The following is a 16260-nucleotide window of genomic DNA, read 5'->3' on the forward strand; positions in this document are numbered from 1 at the left end:
AATCATGATAATGTCTGTGCCAAAATCAATCTAATAAATCTCCTACAGTTTCTATACTCTTCAATGATAAGGACTGCCATGGGTGTAGTTATTTATTCAGAATATTTGCACCCTTCCTATCCCAGTCTTTCTTCAGAGGCTTACTGGTTGCGTGAAAATCCCTCCATGAAAGCAAGGCTGAAGCCTCACTCCAGGATTACAGCTTGAGGAAGATTTAGTGACTGACACGTGTTGCACACTCTTCCTCTGCGAGGAGTCTTCTCTCAGAGCAAAAAATAAAAACAGAAGAACCTATGGCTGCTACACAGGATCGCTGGACACAGGATGACGTGGAATGAGCCTTCAGGATGGGAATATTGTTCCCAGAGGACTTTAACTGGGAGAAGAGGACATGCCGACTAAAATCTTCATGAGAGAAGCTGTGCTATAAACAAACTTTACTGAGGAGAAAGGGGGAGGTGGGTTCACGTGATGTGAATGGGACAGGAGAGCTGGACTCAAACGTACAGCTCAGGGATGAACAGCACCCCGGCGATGGCGCCTCTGTCTCCAGGGCTGAGTGGCAGCCCACCACTGTCCTGTATGTCTCCCAAGAAGACCACCTTCCAGTCTCTAGGGTCTCTGTCGGCAGGGAGGTTCTCCCCCTCGCTTGCTAAGGCCTCCTTCCATCAGGAGAAACGGGGCTCGAGTGGCATGAATTCATCCAGCCCGTCCATTATGAGCTCTCCAAAACTCTGGCAGAAAGCATCCATCTCCAGACTGGCAGAGGAGTTTTTCTGGATTGGTGGCAGCGTGGTCGCACAGCCAAAATGGAGGCTGGGTCAGATAGGTGAGATCCACTAATGGCTCATTGAATATTAACACTCAAATTACTGCAGATCATCAACAGGTTGTTTAGCAGAAGTGCCTGCAGAGTGGACACATATGACATTAATATGATATTTTAAAACCAGGACATCCTTAACCATCATATTGTCTTCCCTCTAAAATGTGTGAATATTCAACACAGCAGAGCAGAGCTGCAGGGGAGCCTGTGAGTAGATAACAGGCATATGGACACTAGACAATCCTTTAGGATTAGCCTGAACGTTGTGCCAGGTTGCGTCACATGTATTTGAGCTTCAGATTACAAACAAAGGTTACCACAGCACACAAAACAATCACACCACCTCTCCATGACCTCAATGATACAAAAAACATATTTAGATCTGTTGTTTTAGTACAAGCACCGTGTACAGGCTATTTTTTAAAGTCAAAATCAAAGAAAATTGGGGGAGAATCATTCAAATCACCGTGAGGCAGATGATACTTGATGGGTCTGTTTTCATTGTCCAAGATCTCGTCTTGAATGTGTATCTTGTCCTTTGTTCGCCTCTCATCATTGACACACATCCAGCTACTTAAATCCCTGTGTGACGCAGACTATAATCTCATAAACAAAGTGCTTGATGGTAAACCTCTACTTGTCTCGGCTGCTTCAGCGATTCCTTTGGTGTTGTCGCAATCTCTTCCTGCTCACAATCAACCCATGCACTGCTGTATTTCATGCAATTTATTCAATCAAACAGCCTTTTTTTATATACTTAAGTCCCCTGTAATGTATCCACTACAAAATAAAGACAAGGGAAAACAACAATAAAGAGATATTAACAAAGAAAACGACATTAAACACTTTCAGATTATGGAAGATAATTTGACAGACAGCTTAAGATAGTTAAAATAAACACACCCTCTGAATAAATGACTTGGCTGATGGAGAGTGACGGCCACCTGACGTTTGAAACATGATGTTCCCCCTTGTGCTCTCCTGCAGTGGAGAGGTGCATGTGCACCATGCAGACCGGCACTCAGATGAGCAAACTGAAGGGGAAGAAGAAAGGACTGGTCCGGTTCTTTTACCTGGACGAGCACAAGTCCTGCATCCGGTGGCGACCCTCCAGGAAACACGACAAGGCCAAAAGTGAGCCACTCTGAATTGTCGATTTTAAAGTAAATTTGTTCAAATTAAAGTAGGCCTGGTAGTTCAGCACAAATAGAGCCTATAGACAACAAACCCTCACTATATTTCTTTATCGTCTGTTTCAGTAACCATTGATTCCATCCATGAAGTCTGCGAGGGCAAAAAGTCTGAGATGTTCAGGCGGTATGCAGACAACCGCTTCGACCCAAACTGCTGCTTCAGTATTTACTACGGGGAGCGGGTTAAGTCCCTGGACCTGGTCTCCACCAACGCAGAGGAGGCCCGCACCTGGATCACTGGGCTGAAATACCTCATGGCTGGTATCAGTGATGAAGACAGTTTGGCCCGGAGGCAGCGCACCCGTGATCAATATCCTTTATCCAGCTTTTCTTACACATCACCACATATCAGGTTTATTTAAAGTGGAGGTTAACACATCCGCTTGAGACTTATCTGATGGATCAACACACATGAAGTGACCTGATCATTATCCTCGTAGTTTCTTCCTTAACCGCAGTCTCATGTGGTTACAGCAGACTTTCTCCGAGGCAGACAAAAACGGAGACGGCACCTTGAGCATTGGAGAGGTTCACCAGCTGCTCCACAAACTCAATGTGAATTTACCAAAGCAGAAAGTCAGGCAGATGTTTCAAGTAAGACTTTAATCCTCAGAGGTTAATTATACAAGCTACCACTAATTTAATGTGCATGGCCCACGGTCAAAATAACCCTTTGTACTTTTGTATCTTCAGTATTCTAGTTTCACTGATATCTCTTCACTGGAAATCTCGCCTGTGTCAGTTGTGACAACTGTACATGATTGCAAAATACAACTCATACTCTGTTAAGCTACGAGATGATTTCACTAGTGGGATGATTGATGGATCGTCTTTAGTGTAAAATAAACGAACAAGACAAACACTCACAGCCATGCTAACTGCTCTTTGAAGCTGCTATTAGCAAAGGCAGTGTTATGTGCTAAATGCTAATGTTAACGTGATAACATGCTCACCACAGTAAGGCTCAAATGGTGTTTGGCAGGAAAAAGGTTTACCATGGATTGGTTTACCATGGTGTCTGTCATTGTTTAGCGCATTAGCATGTTCATGTTAGCTAATTGGCTGGGACTGTCATTAGTTTTGCAGGTAATTGGTTTAAAACTCAACCCAAACACTTCACATAAATGTTGGTATTGTAAGTTTCTACAAACTGTAGGTTCAACTTTCAATTCTAACTTGTGACGACAGCAAAAACTACCAGGTTAGGGTGAAGAAAAGATCACGTTTTGGCTTAAAATACCTGCTTTTGTCGCCACAAACACGGCTGGAAATTGTACCAAGGTCTCCTGAAAACTATTCAGTGGTGTCACCTTTACAAATGTTGAAATGTCTTCAACTCAGACTGCAGTCACTGGCTCGCAGCCGTCTCGTTGGTAAGGCTACCGTCATCCTGACACGTACACATTTGAACATATCAGAAACTGCCAACGTTTTATCCTGACGACTGGGCTGCAGAAACCAAGAGTTCGGTTCACTACAAACAGAAGTTTAGACCTGATAGTGGTGCTAATTAAAATCACCAAAGTTATAACATTTCATGCTGAGGGGAACATAAATGAGTGTGCCACATTATATGGCAATCTATCCAGTATTTGTAGAGACATTTCACTCAAAACCACAAACTTCATGGTGGCGCAAAAGTATGAGGATCCCCAGAGTCTGTTGAATGAATCCTCTGGGCATCATGTACAATCATAATCAATACAACACCTGTTGAGATATTTTAGTCTGCTAAAGTGGTGGACCTACTAACATTGCCTTCACAGTCACAGTCCCAGTTTGGTTAAAATTAAATAAATAGGCTTGTAGATGGCACAAAATGCTTCTAACCAAGAAAAAAAAACAGAAAACATCAGCATGAGAGGACTACAGTTACATGATTTGCATTCACGATGTGGTCAGACTGGCAACAGAAAGAAAATGGTCTGAAAAAGTGAAGGAAACAAAAGTGGTCTATTCTTTATGTAATCGTCTCATCATTTCAGTCAGAGCAGTCAGACAAAAGCATGGAGACAGTAGACAAATATGTATATACAGTATGTTGGCAGGAGAGTGCCACAGGAAGGCCATATGGCCACCGCTGAACAGATGGCTTTAGTCGCACTGCAATATCGCTTTAGTTCAGTAGCTCACTGTCCTCCACTCCTGATGGTGATAGTCTCTGTGAACGAGCTCCATCATGTTTGATGGTGCGAGATATGTCCTTCAGATGGGAGTGTGGGGCATATTTTCTTTGGCAGGATGGTTATCTCAAATCACACACACACTGCCAGAGTTATTTCTTGCTCATAAGATACTTTCGTTGTTATCTGTAGGATGCAGACACAGACGAGAACCAGGGCTCTCTGGGCTTTGAAGAATTCTGCACGTTCTACAAGATGATTTCCACTCGCAGAGACCTCTATCTGATAATGATCTCCTACAGCAATCAGAAGGAAGTTATGGATCTTCACGACCTCGCACGCTTTCTGGAAAATGAACAGAAGGTACAAGAAAATGTAAAAAGATGAATGCCGATCGTTCATGTTAGGTGGAAAGCTGCCCATATTGTGTGCATTTATTTTGAAGTTATTTTTGCATTTTTTAAGATTTTCATTTAATCAAACCCCCACTATTCATGGTCAGCATTTTTAGATAATTTTATAGTAGTTTTATTGGTCGCAGGGGAAAAATACATACATGTCTGTTCCTAAGTTTAAATTATTGATATCCGCTTCACTGTTCACCAGAAAGAAAAATGAAGATGAAAATAAGCTATGTTTGAAAAAACAAAACATATCAGCACAGCGACAGTGCAGAGCAAGATTCAAACTGTTGCTCCAATATATATGTAATAAAAGACATTCATGGAAAATAGACAAGTGATATTAAAGAATCCCCCCAAAAAAGTGGCTAGTTTTGAACAAAAAAGCTGCAGCTGGCAGCAGCAAAACAGCTGCAATTAAATCCCTGCCAACATTTATGCAACGTCAACGAACATCCACATTTGCTAAAGAAAATTATCCTTTTTTTCAACCAGAAACAGCCGCTGTCGCTCTGGCCAAAGCCACCAGACTCTATTTGCAGAACTGGTGATTTTATTTTAGCACACTTCATTCAAACTAAACGGTAAAAAAATAAAACGCACTGATATTTTAACTACTGCGTGATGAATTAAGGGTTTATTTCGACCAAACTAAGTCAAGTTAGTGATAGTTTGCACGGTTGAAAGATGATTTGGGTGAGTTGTATTTTCTTTCTGTCAAGTTTGAATGAAGTGTGTTTTACGATGATAAAATGTAGTCTGGTGGCTTTGGCGTGAGCAGTAGCAGCTGTTTCTGGTTAAACGAAAAGAATATTATTTCTTAACAAAGGGGTCTATTGCTGTAGAGATCCGTCATTAATGTTGTCAGACACTTTGACATCTGTGATGATGTGATGATCACTCAATGCGAGCTTGGCATAAACATCACTTTAAGTGTTTCCCCGTAGGGATTATGCTGAAGCCTGCATGTGGCCGCAGCAGTCCGGCTTTTAAAGAATTGTTGAACCTAATAGTCACTTAGACATAATAAAATGGGAAAATAAGGTTGCTATCGCTGCTCATTCACAATAAAAGCAGCATTCAACTAGTAAAACATGTGTAAAATATTGTCACTTGAACCCAAAATGTCATTCCTGATACTTCTTTTTTATTTGCAGATACGAGGTCTGGCCAAAGAGTATCTCGCTGACATAGTGGCCCAGTCTGAGCCATGTCCTTTGAACCTGCAGCGCATGGTACTGGGTATTGATGGTATGGAAAACGTATTTAACGGTGCATCAATAACATGTCACTTAGACTAGACATGACATCAACATCAGAATAACACACCTGGTCTGACACCTTTTCCCTTCAGGTTTCACCAACTTCATGAGGAGTCCTGCAGGCGATATCTTCAACCCCGAGCACAACCAGGTGAACCAGGACATGACTCAGCCTCTGAATAATTACTTCATCGCCACCTCACACAACACCTACCTGACAGGAGACCAGCTGCTCTCTCAGTCTAGAGTGGAAATGTACGCCTATGTTCTCCAGGCAGGCTGTCGCTGTGTGGAGGGTGAGCGCCTGCACAACCAGAACTTCAGCTCTCTTCACTGTGATTGTATGAGATTAGACACAAGGTGACTCACTCGCCTCTCACTCTTTTGTCCTCAGTGGACTGCTGGGACGGGCCTGACGGGGAGCCCATCATTCATCACGGCTACACCTTGACATCCAAAATTCTCTTCAAAGAAGTTGTTGAAACAATAAACAAATATGCCTTCACAAAATCACAGTAAGTGCTCCCGGTACTGATGTGTTTTATCAGGCCTGTGTGTCAAACTGGCTCAGGGACTTCAACATCCTCCCTCCTGCAGGTACCCAGTGATCTTGTCCATAGAGAACCACTGCACTGTGCCTCAGCAGAAGAAGATGGCTGAGTATCTGAAAGAGGTGCTCCAGGACAAACTGGATCTGTCCGGTGTCAACATACAGGAATGCAAGAAGCTGCCCTCACCTGAGATGCTGAAGGGGAAGATTTTAGTCAAGGTTAAGCTGCTTTTTTTTTTAGAAACATGTTCGGTCAGACAAAGCGCTGATACTTGGCACAGAAAACACACCTGAACCTGTAATACTCAGTTATTAAATCTCACTTTACAGGGAAAAAAGCTGCCAGCAAACCTTGACCCTGAAGCAGAGGAGGGCGATGTGTCTGATGAAGACACTGGTGATGAAGAAGATGAGGAAGACGACGATGACGATGATGATGATGGCAACGCACAGGCAAGATAGATGGATGGATGGATGGATGGATGGATGGATAGATAGATAGATAGATAGATAGATAGATAGATAGATAGATAGATAGATAGATGAGCATAATTATGTGTTGTGTTTGACTGTTTTAGGATGGGAATGGTCAAACTTCTGCCAATCCAACCAAAAAGAAGAGGCGATTTGGCAGATCGATCATAAGGAGCTTCAAACGAAAGGTCAGTCCTTCGCTTATTTACTTCAGAACAATGGCAAATAAAGCATTTGACAGGTAAGACAGGTTGTGTAAAGGAAATAAATGTGAAACATGGAGGTGACTGCTCTTTTTTCAGAGGAAAAAGAGAATCAGAGTGAAAAACAAGTCGGCATCCGATGGAGAGTCGGACCTCAGCAGCAGCAGAGAGAGGACTCAAATTGTTTACCATCCTAAGTAAGGATGATAATTAAATTTTTTAAAGTAGTTTTACCATTTAATACTCGCTGATTCAGTGGTTACACTTGTGCTGTATGTCTGCAACTCTCCCTTCAGGAAGAGGAAAACGATGCGGTTGTCCCGCGCACTGTCGGACCTGGTCAAGTACACAAAATCTGTCCGAGTGCATGATATAGAAACACAAGGTAAAGGGTCTTCAAAGTCAACATCGAACATGTAATCGTGGCATATTTTTATCAATGTATGTCTGATGTTCTTTTCTGTCTGGTAGCATTTACGAACAGTTGGCAGGTGTCATCCCTCAACGAGACTGTTATGAACCAGATCCTACAGCTGAAGCCGGGTGAGTTGGTCCGTTTCAACCAGCGCCAACTTCTGAGAGTCTACCCATCGAACTACAGAGTGGACTCCAGCAACTTCAACCCACAGCCTTACTGGAATGCAGGATGTCATATGGGTAAGGCTGCAGTACTATCTACTTACAATCTTTGGTATTGTCGCAGCTTTTCATTTTTGTATATATGTTGATGTTGTGTTCCAGTTGCGCTGAATTATCAAACCGAGGGCCGTATGCTTGAACTGAACCGAGCCAAGTTCTCAGCCAATGGAAACTGTGGATATATTCTGAAGCCTAAGTACATGCGTAAAGGTATGTCTGTGCAGAGTTAAAGGGGAAGTCTTGTACATTTTTCATACTGGAATCTTTCCAGTAGCTCGCCTCAGCTGGTGGCAGCGACACGGCTGCAACAACTGCGATGTAATCCTTTGGGGCAACTCCGAGTGTCAATGTTACGTCTACTAAAAGCTGACAACAATAAAGAAAGAGACTCTCGCTCTAAAATCTTGCAAGGTCAGTTGTTACAGTTGTTGCCTCATCTAGATTGTGAAATTAATTAAATATTCAGCCATGACCTTGGAAATACATTATGGCTGGCAGTTCCTCCAGGAAAAACCCCCTTGTCTCCAACTCTGACTCAATTTTCCACTGTCATCTTCCTGCAACGGCTCACATCTTGTGAGATTTCAGGCTGAAACTTCTCCTTGAACGAGATTTGGTTCCATAATGTTGTCAGACACTTATTATAACAACCTCAAGCATTTTTAGTGGACGTCAGCGTTGCCCCAAAGGATTACATTGCAGCCATTACAGCCTTGTCGCAGCAGCCAGCTGACATGATCTACAGGACCGATTCAGAAACCTTCGTTAAGTATGAATCATTTTCACACCAAAACATGATAATAAACCGTAGGTCCCAGGTTTAAAAATACCAGAGCTCCAGCTAATAGTAGGAGTCCCTCTACGAGAGGTGAGTCACATTTTCTGTTTTTTCTCAGCTGCCTTTAACCCCACGTTGGACGATCCTCTACCAGGACACAGAAAGACCCAGTTAGTGCTGAAGATCATCAGTGGACAGCAGCTCCCCAAACCAAAAGACTCCATGTTTGGGGACAGGGGAGAGGTGAGGTCAACATAGTGCAGACCACTATTACAATACTATATTACAATACACCTGACTCATTACTAAAATGCTATTTTTGCTCATGTTTTTCTGCTTTCAGATTATCGATCCCTTTGTTGAGGTTGAGATAATCGGTCTACCTATGGATTGCTCCAAGCAGCAGACCAGAGTGGTGGACGATAATGGTACCTGCGCAAAATTCATACTGCAAGACAAAATCTCAACACAAGCAGCCGACTGTCTGTAAATCATCTGCTCCTGTCACTCAGGTTTCAACCCAATGTGGGAGGAGACTCTTGTCTTCAATATTCAAATGCCGCAGATCGCACTGGTGCGTTTCGAAGTGTGGGATCATGATCCTATTGGACGAGATTTCATTGGACAGAGGACTGTTGCTTTCACCAGTATGATGCCAGGTAGATTACATGATGTGCAAACCCTGTGTGTGAGAGGTTTTTTCAATATATCTTCTGTAATGAGGAAAAAAGTTTAGGTCAGTTTAAAAAGCGCATTAAAGGCATAGTTTGACATAAGAGAGGAAATAGGAGAGAGGTTAACAAGATTTTTATGAAAAATGTGTAGGTTATCGGCATGTGTACCTGGAGGGGATGGCAGAGTCCTCCATCTTTGTTCATGTTGCTATCAATGACATAACAGGAAAGGTGAGCTACTCTACATTAACTCACAAATCAAATTTCAGCTTCAACTCTAAAAACCTATCAACTATCTAAAAACCTTTTGTGTCCTTTGTGAAACAGATTAAACCTGCAAATGCAGTGCATGCAGCCAGAAAACACATCCAAAAAGCTGCCAAGAAGCATATAAAGGGTCAACAAAGGCAGCCTTCTCTGGACTTCTCTGTCTTGTCCTCAGAGGACGGACGTTCTCTGTACTTCCGCAAGGATCTGGATGCCATCTCTCAGGACAGCAAGAATGGGGAAATGTATCCTCTGGTACAAGGGCCTGCAGCCAAGGCTGCCTTCCACAAAGGGGCCATGAGTGAGCCAGTGAGGCGAGCTCACAGAGTTAAAATTCATGAACCACCAGAGACGAGGAGAGGGTTCTTCAGCCGGATGTCCTCCACTGACTCTCACCACACGGGGGCTGCTCCCTACGTGACAGCAGATAGCTTTGACCTTGAGGCATCTCCCCAGGCTTCTTGTCTTGATGGTCCTGACAGCCAAAATCCAATTGAAGAAGAGGTGGAGAATGAACCTGAGTCACCAAAGTCAAACTGTGCTGAGCAGGAGACAGTTCAGACATTTGAACCCGAGCAGCCTGAACAATCTGAGGAAGTAACGAAGGAACCGCAGCTAGACGAGGACGTTACTATTGAGGAATTACCAAAAGAATTACACAAGGATGTTACCAATGAACCTGAGCGACCACAAGAAACTCAGACCGATCCCCCCCCTCAGCCTCAGCCTGTGCCACATCCTGTGATCCAGCATGAAGCCAAATCCTCTCCACTTATCCCTCCATCATCCCCTCCCAGGGTGAGACGGACCTTACAGGCTCCAGCCAGCCCCCGACCGTCCACACCGATGCGAACAAAGGCCCGCTCACGCAGTTGCCCTCGAAAACAGATTACCTCTCCTGAGACCCCCATGGTGAACCGCAAGCCTGTTTTCCGTCGACAGACACAAAACTACGGCAGCTACAGAGGACAGGTGAGGCCCATACCCAACGGCCTCTGCCTGTCTGACAGCACCTCCAGCAGCAGTGTTAGCAGCACCGACAGCCTGGAGTTTGTGCCCTCCTGCGTGGCAGGCGGGGAAGAGCAACGTGAGGGAACACTGCAGAGGGAGATGAAGGCACTTTTTGACCAGAGGATGAGAGAGATACGCTGTAAATCTCCCCTTTTTCTAAACGGTGAGTCATAGATTATTAACTTTTGTGAAATAAAAAGACCCACAGGTAAAGAAAATAAATAAAAGAGGTTGTATTTAATCATGACTTTTGTGTTTTTCTTTTTTAGATTAGACCACAGTTTAGATTTGTGACTCCAAAGACAACAGCATGCTGCAGAAGATGAAGAAAAATGGAAAGAACACAAGCACAGAAAGGTGTGGGAGGACGGAGCAGAGGATGAACAGGAAGACATCACATAGAATTACACAATTAGACAGTTTTTTTTATTATCATTATTATTTTAGGCCTGCTGTAATGTTTACAATCAACAGTTTTTATGCATGAAATAGTTTTTAAAAAGAAATTGTTGAAATCATGTGAAGCCATTGCCAACTGTACAAAACAGCGTGATGCAAAGAAACAGTAAACCAAGAAAAAACCAAGTACATGAGCACTATTAGTTAGTCAAGTCTGAACACTTATCGATTTAATAATTATTTTTATAATATTTAAACTATGTTTGCTTTTTCATTGAAACTGTAGCATTCATACAGGAGAATCAATAAATTGATTATTTTAATAAAATGTGAGTTTCTTTATTCATTTTTACGTTCTAAGTTCAAAACCTAGAGTTGAGTTAATTTTTCTGTCAAATATTAGAGCAAATCCTGAAACAGCTGTCAAACAAAAAAAAAATTAAAAAGAATAACAGGTTTGTTAAAATGACATGTTTCCAGGGTGTTTCTATGCTTTTTCTTTATCTTTGTCTACATTTTCCTGGGGTTTGTTTGGATTATTGGTCCTCAAGCGCAGACTCAGTTCTTCAGTCAGGACGGTGCAGCAGGATTTCTGTGCGAAGGAAATACAAATATAACCAGCAGTGAAACAAATCAATGAGGCAGGCTGTTCAAAGTGATAGTGATAGAAGTGATTTGTGTGCACATACCTTCTGCTCGGCTGCACTTCTGCGGCTCTTGGAGGTGAGCTCCAGGACGGCCAGCAGCGCTCCCAGCCCCAGGCCCAGGGAGAGAATCAGAAACATCCCCTTGAGGCTGTGTGGCTGCACGGCTGAAAACTTGGCCTTGTCTGCCATGCAGCTGCTGGCCCACCACTTGCTCCGCAGGTAAGCCAGCTCCCCTGCCTCGCTCAGCTGCAGGATTGCCACACTGAGGTTCTTTATGAGGGGTGAGCCTTGAGGAGAGTGATGAATGTTAATAATGCTGTTTTTATTTCATATGTAAAATGCCATTATCAAAAGTAGTAGCCTCACCAAGGGTGGCAGCAATGCTGTATCCCCTCATGCCAACGACTTCATGAGCTCTGACCAGTTCACAGTGACGAGCCACTGCCAAGTCCAAAGAAACAGACTCTCCGATAAAGGCGTAGTTCCCCTCTTTTGCACGCCGGACCCCCTCGTCCATAGATGACACAAAACTCCTCGTTCTCTCCATGTGTTCATAGATTCTGCGGTACACTGGATTGTTTGAATTCTGGATGAAAGAAAAACAGATTTAGAGAGACAGCAGTAACATGAGGCCTCTATAAGTGATCTGATGTCCGTACCTTGAAGAAGGCGAGGGTGGAAGAGCCAGCCAGACAGCCGTACTCAATCATATCCTGGTTGGCCAAGTCGTCAAACCCTTTCACCGTCAGGTGAGAGGAGTCAGAGCTCTTAGAGGAGCTGAGGTTGGAGAAATAACATGCCAGGAGGACGATGGTGAATAACCACCAACTGCAGCAGATGACACGTCCTGAGACAGCTCTGGGGTGAGGACCAGCACCTGACAAGACAAAAACAGTTCAGTGAAAAGAAAACATTATCAAACACGCAACCTCACAAACACTTTGGTCATGTTTCGTGAAGTCACTCCCACTGCTGAACACCCAAAAATAAAAGATAGCACGCACACAAATCTTCAGGAAAAGGTTGAATCATCTTAACTTCATCCATTTATTCTGGCCAAATATGCTAACATGCTAACATGCTGACGTTTCAGCCCAGCAGCCTTCATCAGAGCATGATGCTCTGGAATATGTAACTTTGGTTCACCACCATAAAACAAAACATTGGGAAGATGCATCCTTTCAAAGATGACCTGCTACTGTCAGCAAAATCTTGGTCAAATCCATGAATCCATTTAGAAGTTAAGCCTTTTATGCGACGGGCCACTCCAAATGTCATGCCCCCTATATTGCCACACAGCATGAACGAAAACAGACCCCTACACACACACACACACTAGACCTTCAAGGCAAATTTCAGCCTCCCAAGGCCAAACTAAGGTGGCCAAAGTTGAGGATGTCGCAGCTACAAATGTCATGGAGAATTTCTGGAAAAGAAACAAATCAGCAAATGCATTAAACCCTGAGATCCTCCTGTCTGTGTGGTGGCATCTGAAGTGTCTGGTTTAGCTGTTTACCTTGCAGAGTCAGAGCCCCAGCTGTGTACCACAGGCTGTGGAGGAAGCTGAATCTGTTCTGCTCACTCTGAGGCTGACTCCACTCACATGGGCTGAGTCTGCATTTGCATAAAAAAATATGACTTATTAATGTGACTGCAATCAAAGGGACTCCACCAGCAGAGAGGTGAAAATATCCACCAACAAGAAGTATAAGCTCATATTTAAACCCACAGCACATCATTAAACATCAATGAGTAAATCATAAGTGGCACTTTAAAAAGTTTTACCGACTTGTATCACTAACCTGGTAACTATAAAGATGCAAGCAGCGGTACCAAGGTAAGCAATGAGTATGCCGACCCAAGTCTCGGCTGTAAAGGGCGTCAGGAAATCAAAGAATCCAGTTTCCTCTGAGATGTCCTTCCTCAGCAGGATGCTGATGCCCGTCTGCATGAACGGTTTGCTCATCCCCACCACTTTCTCCCGAGCTGCAGTGAGAGTCAGCGGAGCAATCGCAAGGTCTGCCTCCTGTAGGGAGTGAATTAATACTCACTTTAAGAGAATTCAATTTTAATTGCACCAACAACCCGGCTGTTGTTGTTCACGGCACATATTCACTTGCATCAATTGTGAGTCACAGATGCCAGCTGGGTAATTCAAGCTTCTGCAGAGTGGTTTCCAAAAATGTCAGTTATCATGTACTCACGCCTCGCACCACCTCTCCAATCATCCCATTCCAGTTCCCACTCTCATCCTGCCGGCCGTATGAACCATCCTTCACCAGCTGCACTTTGTACTTGAAGCCCAGTTTCTTTGCTATTTCAGACAGCAGGTCCATGCAGAAGCCCTCCATTTGGGTGCCTTTGGACATTGTATATGGCTCTTGCTGTCAGAAAATATGTCAGAAGATAATCAGTGAAATGTGTTTCATATTAGCTTTTGTACTACAGGCTCGAAATAATTAAATTAAGTACCTTTATTGAAGTAATTCTGAGCTCTGTTGGCACTGATGTTGAGGGGAAAAGGAAGGAGCATGTTAGTAACTTTGACATAAAAGTACTGTTTCCTTGTTCTCTGTTATGTGGTACAATTTTATTTAAAAAACCTTGCAAATTGTCATTTCTGCTGTCTATTTTTGTTTTCAATTTTTTGCCCGTGCTGTTTGCATTTTGGCTGCATGTTTATATGAAAAGTTGAGTTGAGAAAAATGTAAAAAAAATAAAATAAAATAAACAAATAAATTGTTTTATCTGTGGCACGTTTTTGAGGAACCCACTTTGGGAACCAGTGTTTCATACATACTAGCACCATTTGTCTTGACTGTGAAACTGAAAAGTTGTAAAAGTATGAGAGGGTAACAAATAACGGAGATGATTTAGAGTGAGACAGCAACTGACCTCTGGTCTGTTTTGACTGACAAAAGCTTTTCCCACTCAGTGTCCAGCCTAAATTTATCAGATTCAAAGACGCCTTTGTGCAGCGGCCATCTTCAGACTTTACTCTGGCATGCAGAGATGTCTGAGGTGAATTTCGGGCCGCATGTTTTGACCTTTGAGTCGCAGCTGGTTTCCGGTATCCTAGAGATCTGGAACGTCTTGCACACCACAATCTATTTAGCGCAGTGTTTTAATTCAAAGAGCATCAATGCCGTGGCACTGTGAGATGGGAGGGAAGTCAAAGAGTATCAAAAGCCTCGATTCAGGCCAAGGCCTTGGGGATCCATCACCACAGGGTGATCCTGACAACCATCAGATCCTCCTTTTCAAAAGATGACACGTATACAAGCTCTTCAAGCCCCTGTCACTTCTTGGCCACTGTGAGACACAGGGCTTTTGTTTGCTCCATACAGTTGATTTATTACCGTTTTTTGTATCAGTGTCAACTGGCTTGTTTCCCTTTCTGTTCTTTCTGTTTTGGGCAGGATGTGGCACTTCACTTTGATATCAATCCGAGCTAACTGTTTATGCATTTCTGTCTTGTCAAGCCAGAGAAATTTCTAGCGAATCCAGCAGTGAAAACATGAGGAATTTGGCAGAGAAAAAAAAGGAAGCTGCCACCACACTGAATGACAAGTGACTGGGTCAAACTTTGAAATTTCAGAGCAACGAGACAAAACAACAGTTTCTAAGGTTGTCGATCAGCTCAGCTTCTACATCAGTGTACACTTTTAATACGGTTTGAGGTTAAAAATTGGTCAATGTTAGCTATCTTACCTCATTATTTCTGCTCAAGTTAGTATTTTTAGTGTACCAAGTAAAAAACTGTGATAAAAAAATGAGTTCCTCACCTGCAGTGCAAGCTCCCATGTCCAGGAAAAACCCAACAGATAATACACAGAAGCCAAACAGCATCGTCATCCTCCTGATCTGCATCCTACAAGTTATAATAAGACAAGAAGTGGTTGGTTGTGTATCCAATAAATCACATGGATAAACTGAAATAAAAGTTTATTAAGACCTATCTTGATACAAAAAAATAGTAAATTAAATTAACATATTGACGTACTGATCACTGAGGAAAGTATTTGATGGATGCTGTCTACTACCTGACAAGAGTCCGAGATGTGCCCGCTGGATCGGTGTCAGGCTTCAGACAGACCCCAATGAGCTCGACTGTAATGAAGTGTGATCAGAGTCAAATGTGTGAAGACAGCCAACAAAGTTTTTGTGGGTGGAGAAAGAGGATGAGTTTTGAAGGGGAGGGCATAAGCAGCATGAGGTACAACATATAGCTTCCACCAAGGAACAAAATGTGCTTATTTATGCTAAAAAAATGACTTTGGGGAATATCTTAATAATATCGATGAATTAAAAAACAAGATGAGTCACATCACCTCATTACAGAACAGTGACATTAGACGTGATGTAGTCAAGCTGACTATTTAAGGTTTTTATGTTATTTACATTAGATGTGAACAAAGTTGAATATGTGAAGCTCATTGCACCCACGTGTGACAAACAAGCAGAGATACACAAGTGAAGCAAGAGACAAAAAAATGAGCTAGAAAATACAAAAACAAACAAGATTTGAAACTAAATCTAAATGTTTGACAAAACCGATCTAACTAAAGGTACTCTTTCTAGCTTTTTCCAGAGCTTTTAGCAAAATTTGAGTTCTTCATCAGCATAGAGATAGATGTGTTGACATGCAAGAAATAGTACTGCCAGGACTTGTCATGTGTGTTGGATTAGAAGTTCATTTCTGGAAGTGTATTCTTTCATTGAAAGATCCAGGAGAGTGTGGTGCAGTAAGAGGTAGTAGTTGTAGTTGAGGTTACCATGAACTTTCATGCCTAACTTTTACGCCAACATGGAT

The 16260-nt window shown here is 42.8% G+C and overlaps 2 protein-coding genes across 2 annotated transcripts; one reads left to right on the forward strand and one right to left on the reverse strand.

Moving 5' to 3' along the window:
* Nucleotides 1-1833: 1833 nt before the first annotated feature.
* Nucleotides 1834-11246, forward strand: plch2b (phospholipase C, eta 2b; the record flags this gene model as incomplete). The annotated part of the gene is given in 21 exon segments (XM_084348711.1): nucleotides 1834-1960; nucleotides 2086-2322; nucleotides 2478-2480; nucleotides 2483-2613; nucleotides 4335-4505; nucleotides 5701-5794; nucleotides 5898-6101; nucleotides 6200-6320; nucleotides 6403-6574; nucleotides 6686-6808; nucleotides 6934-7017; nucleotides 7132-7229; nucleotides 7329-7417; nucleotides 7504-7689; nucleotides 7774-7881; nucleotides 8568-8692; nucleotides 8793-8877; nucleotides 8962-9108; nucleotides 9275-9354; nucleotides 9451-10564; nucleotides 10671-11246. Coding segments are annotated over 21 exon segments (3504 nt in total). The 3' UTR covers nucleotides 10676-11246.
* grik6 (glutamate receptor, ionotropic, kainate 6) lies at nucleotides 10806-15578 on the reverse strand. Its single transcript, XM_084348710.1, has 10 exons — nucleotides 15491-15578; nucleotides 15233-15318; nucleotides 13920-13951; nucleotides 13652-13831; nucleotides 13250-13473; nucleotides 12964-13061; nucleotides 12107-12324; nucleotides 11814-12033; nucleotides 11490-11734; nucleotides 10806-11392 (listed from the first exon to the last, which is right to left on the reverse strand). The coding sequence occupies exons 2-10, from the start codon at nucleotides 15315-15317 to the stop codon at nucleotides 11288-11290; spliced, it is 1407 nt and encodes a 468-aa protein (XP_084204836.1). The 5' UTR covers nucleotide 15318; nucleotides 15491-15578; the 3' UTR covers nucleotides 10806-11287.
* Between the last annotated feature and the right edge of the window lie 682 nt (nucleotides 15579-16260).

This window comes from Pagrus pagrus (assembly GCF_965226575.1).
Source record: "Pagrus pagrus genome assembly, chromosome: 3".
NCBI lineage: Eukaryota > Metazoa > Chordata > Actinopteri > Spariformes > Sparidae > Pagrus > Pagrus pagrus.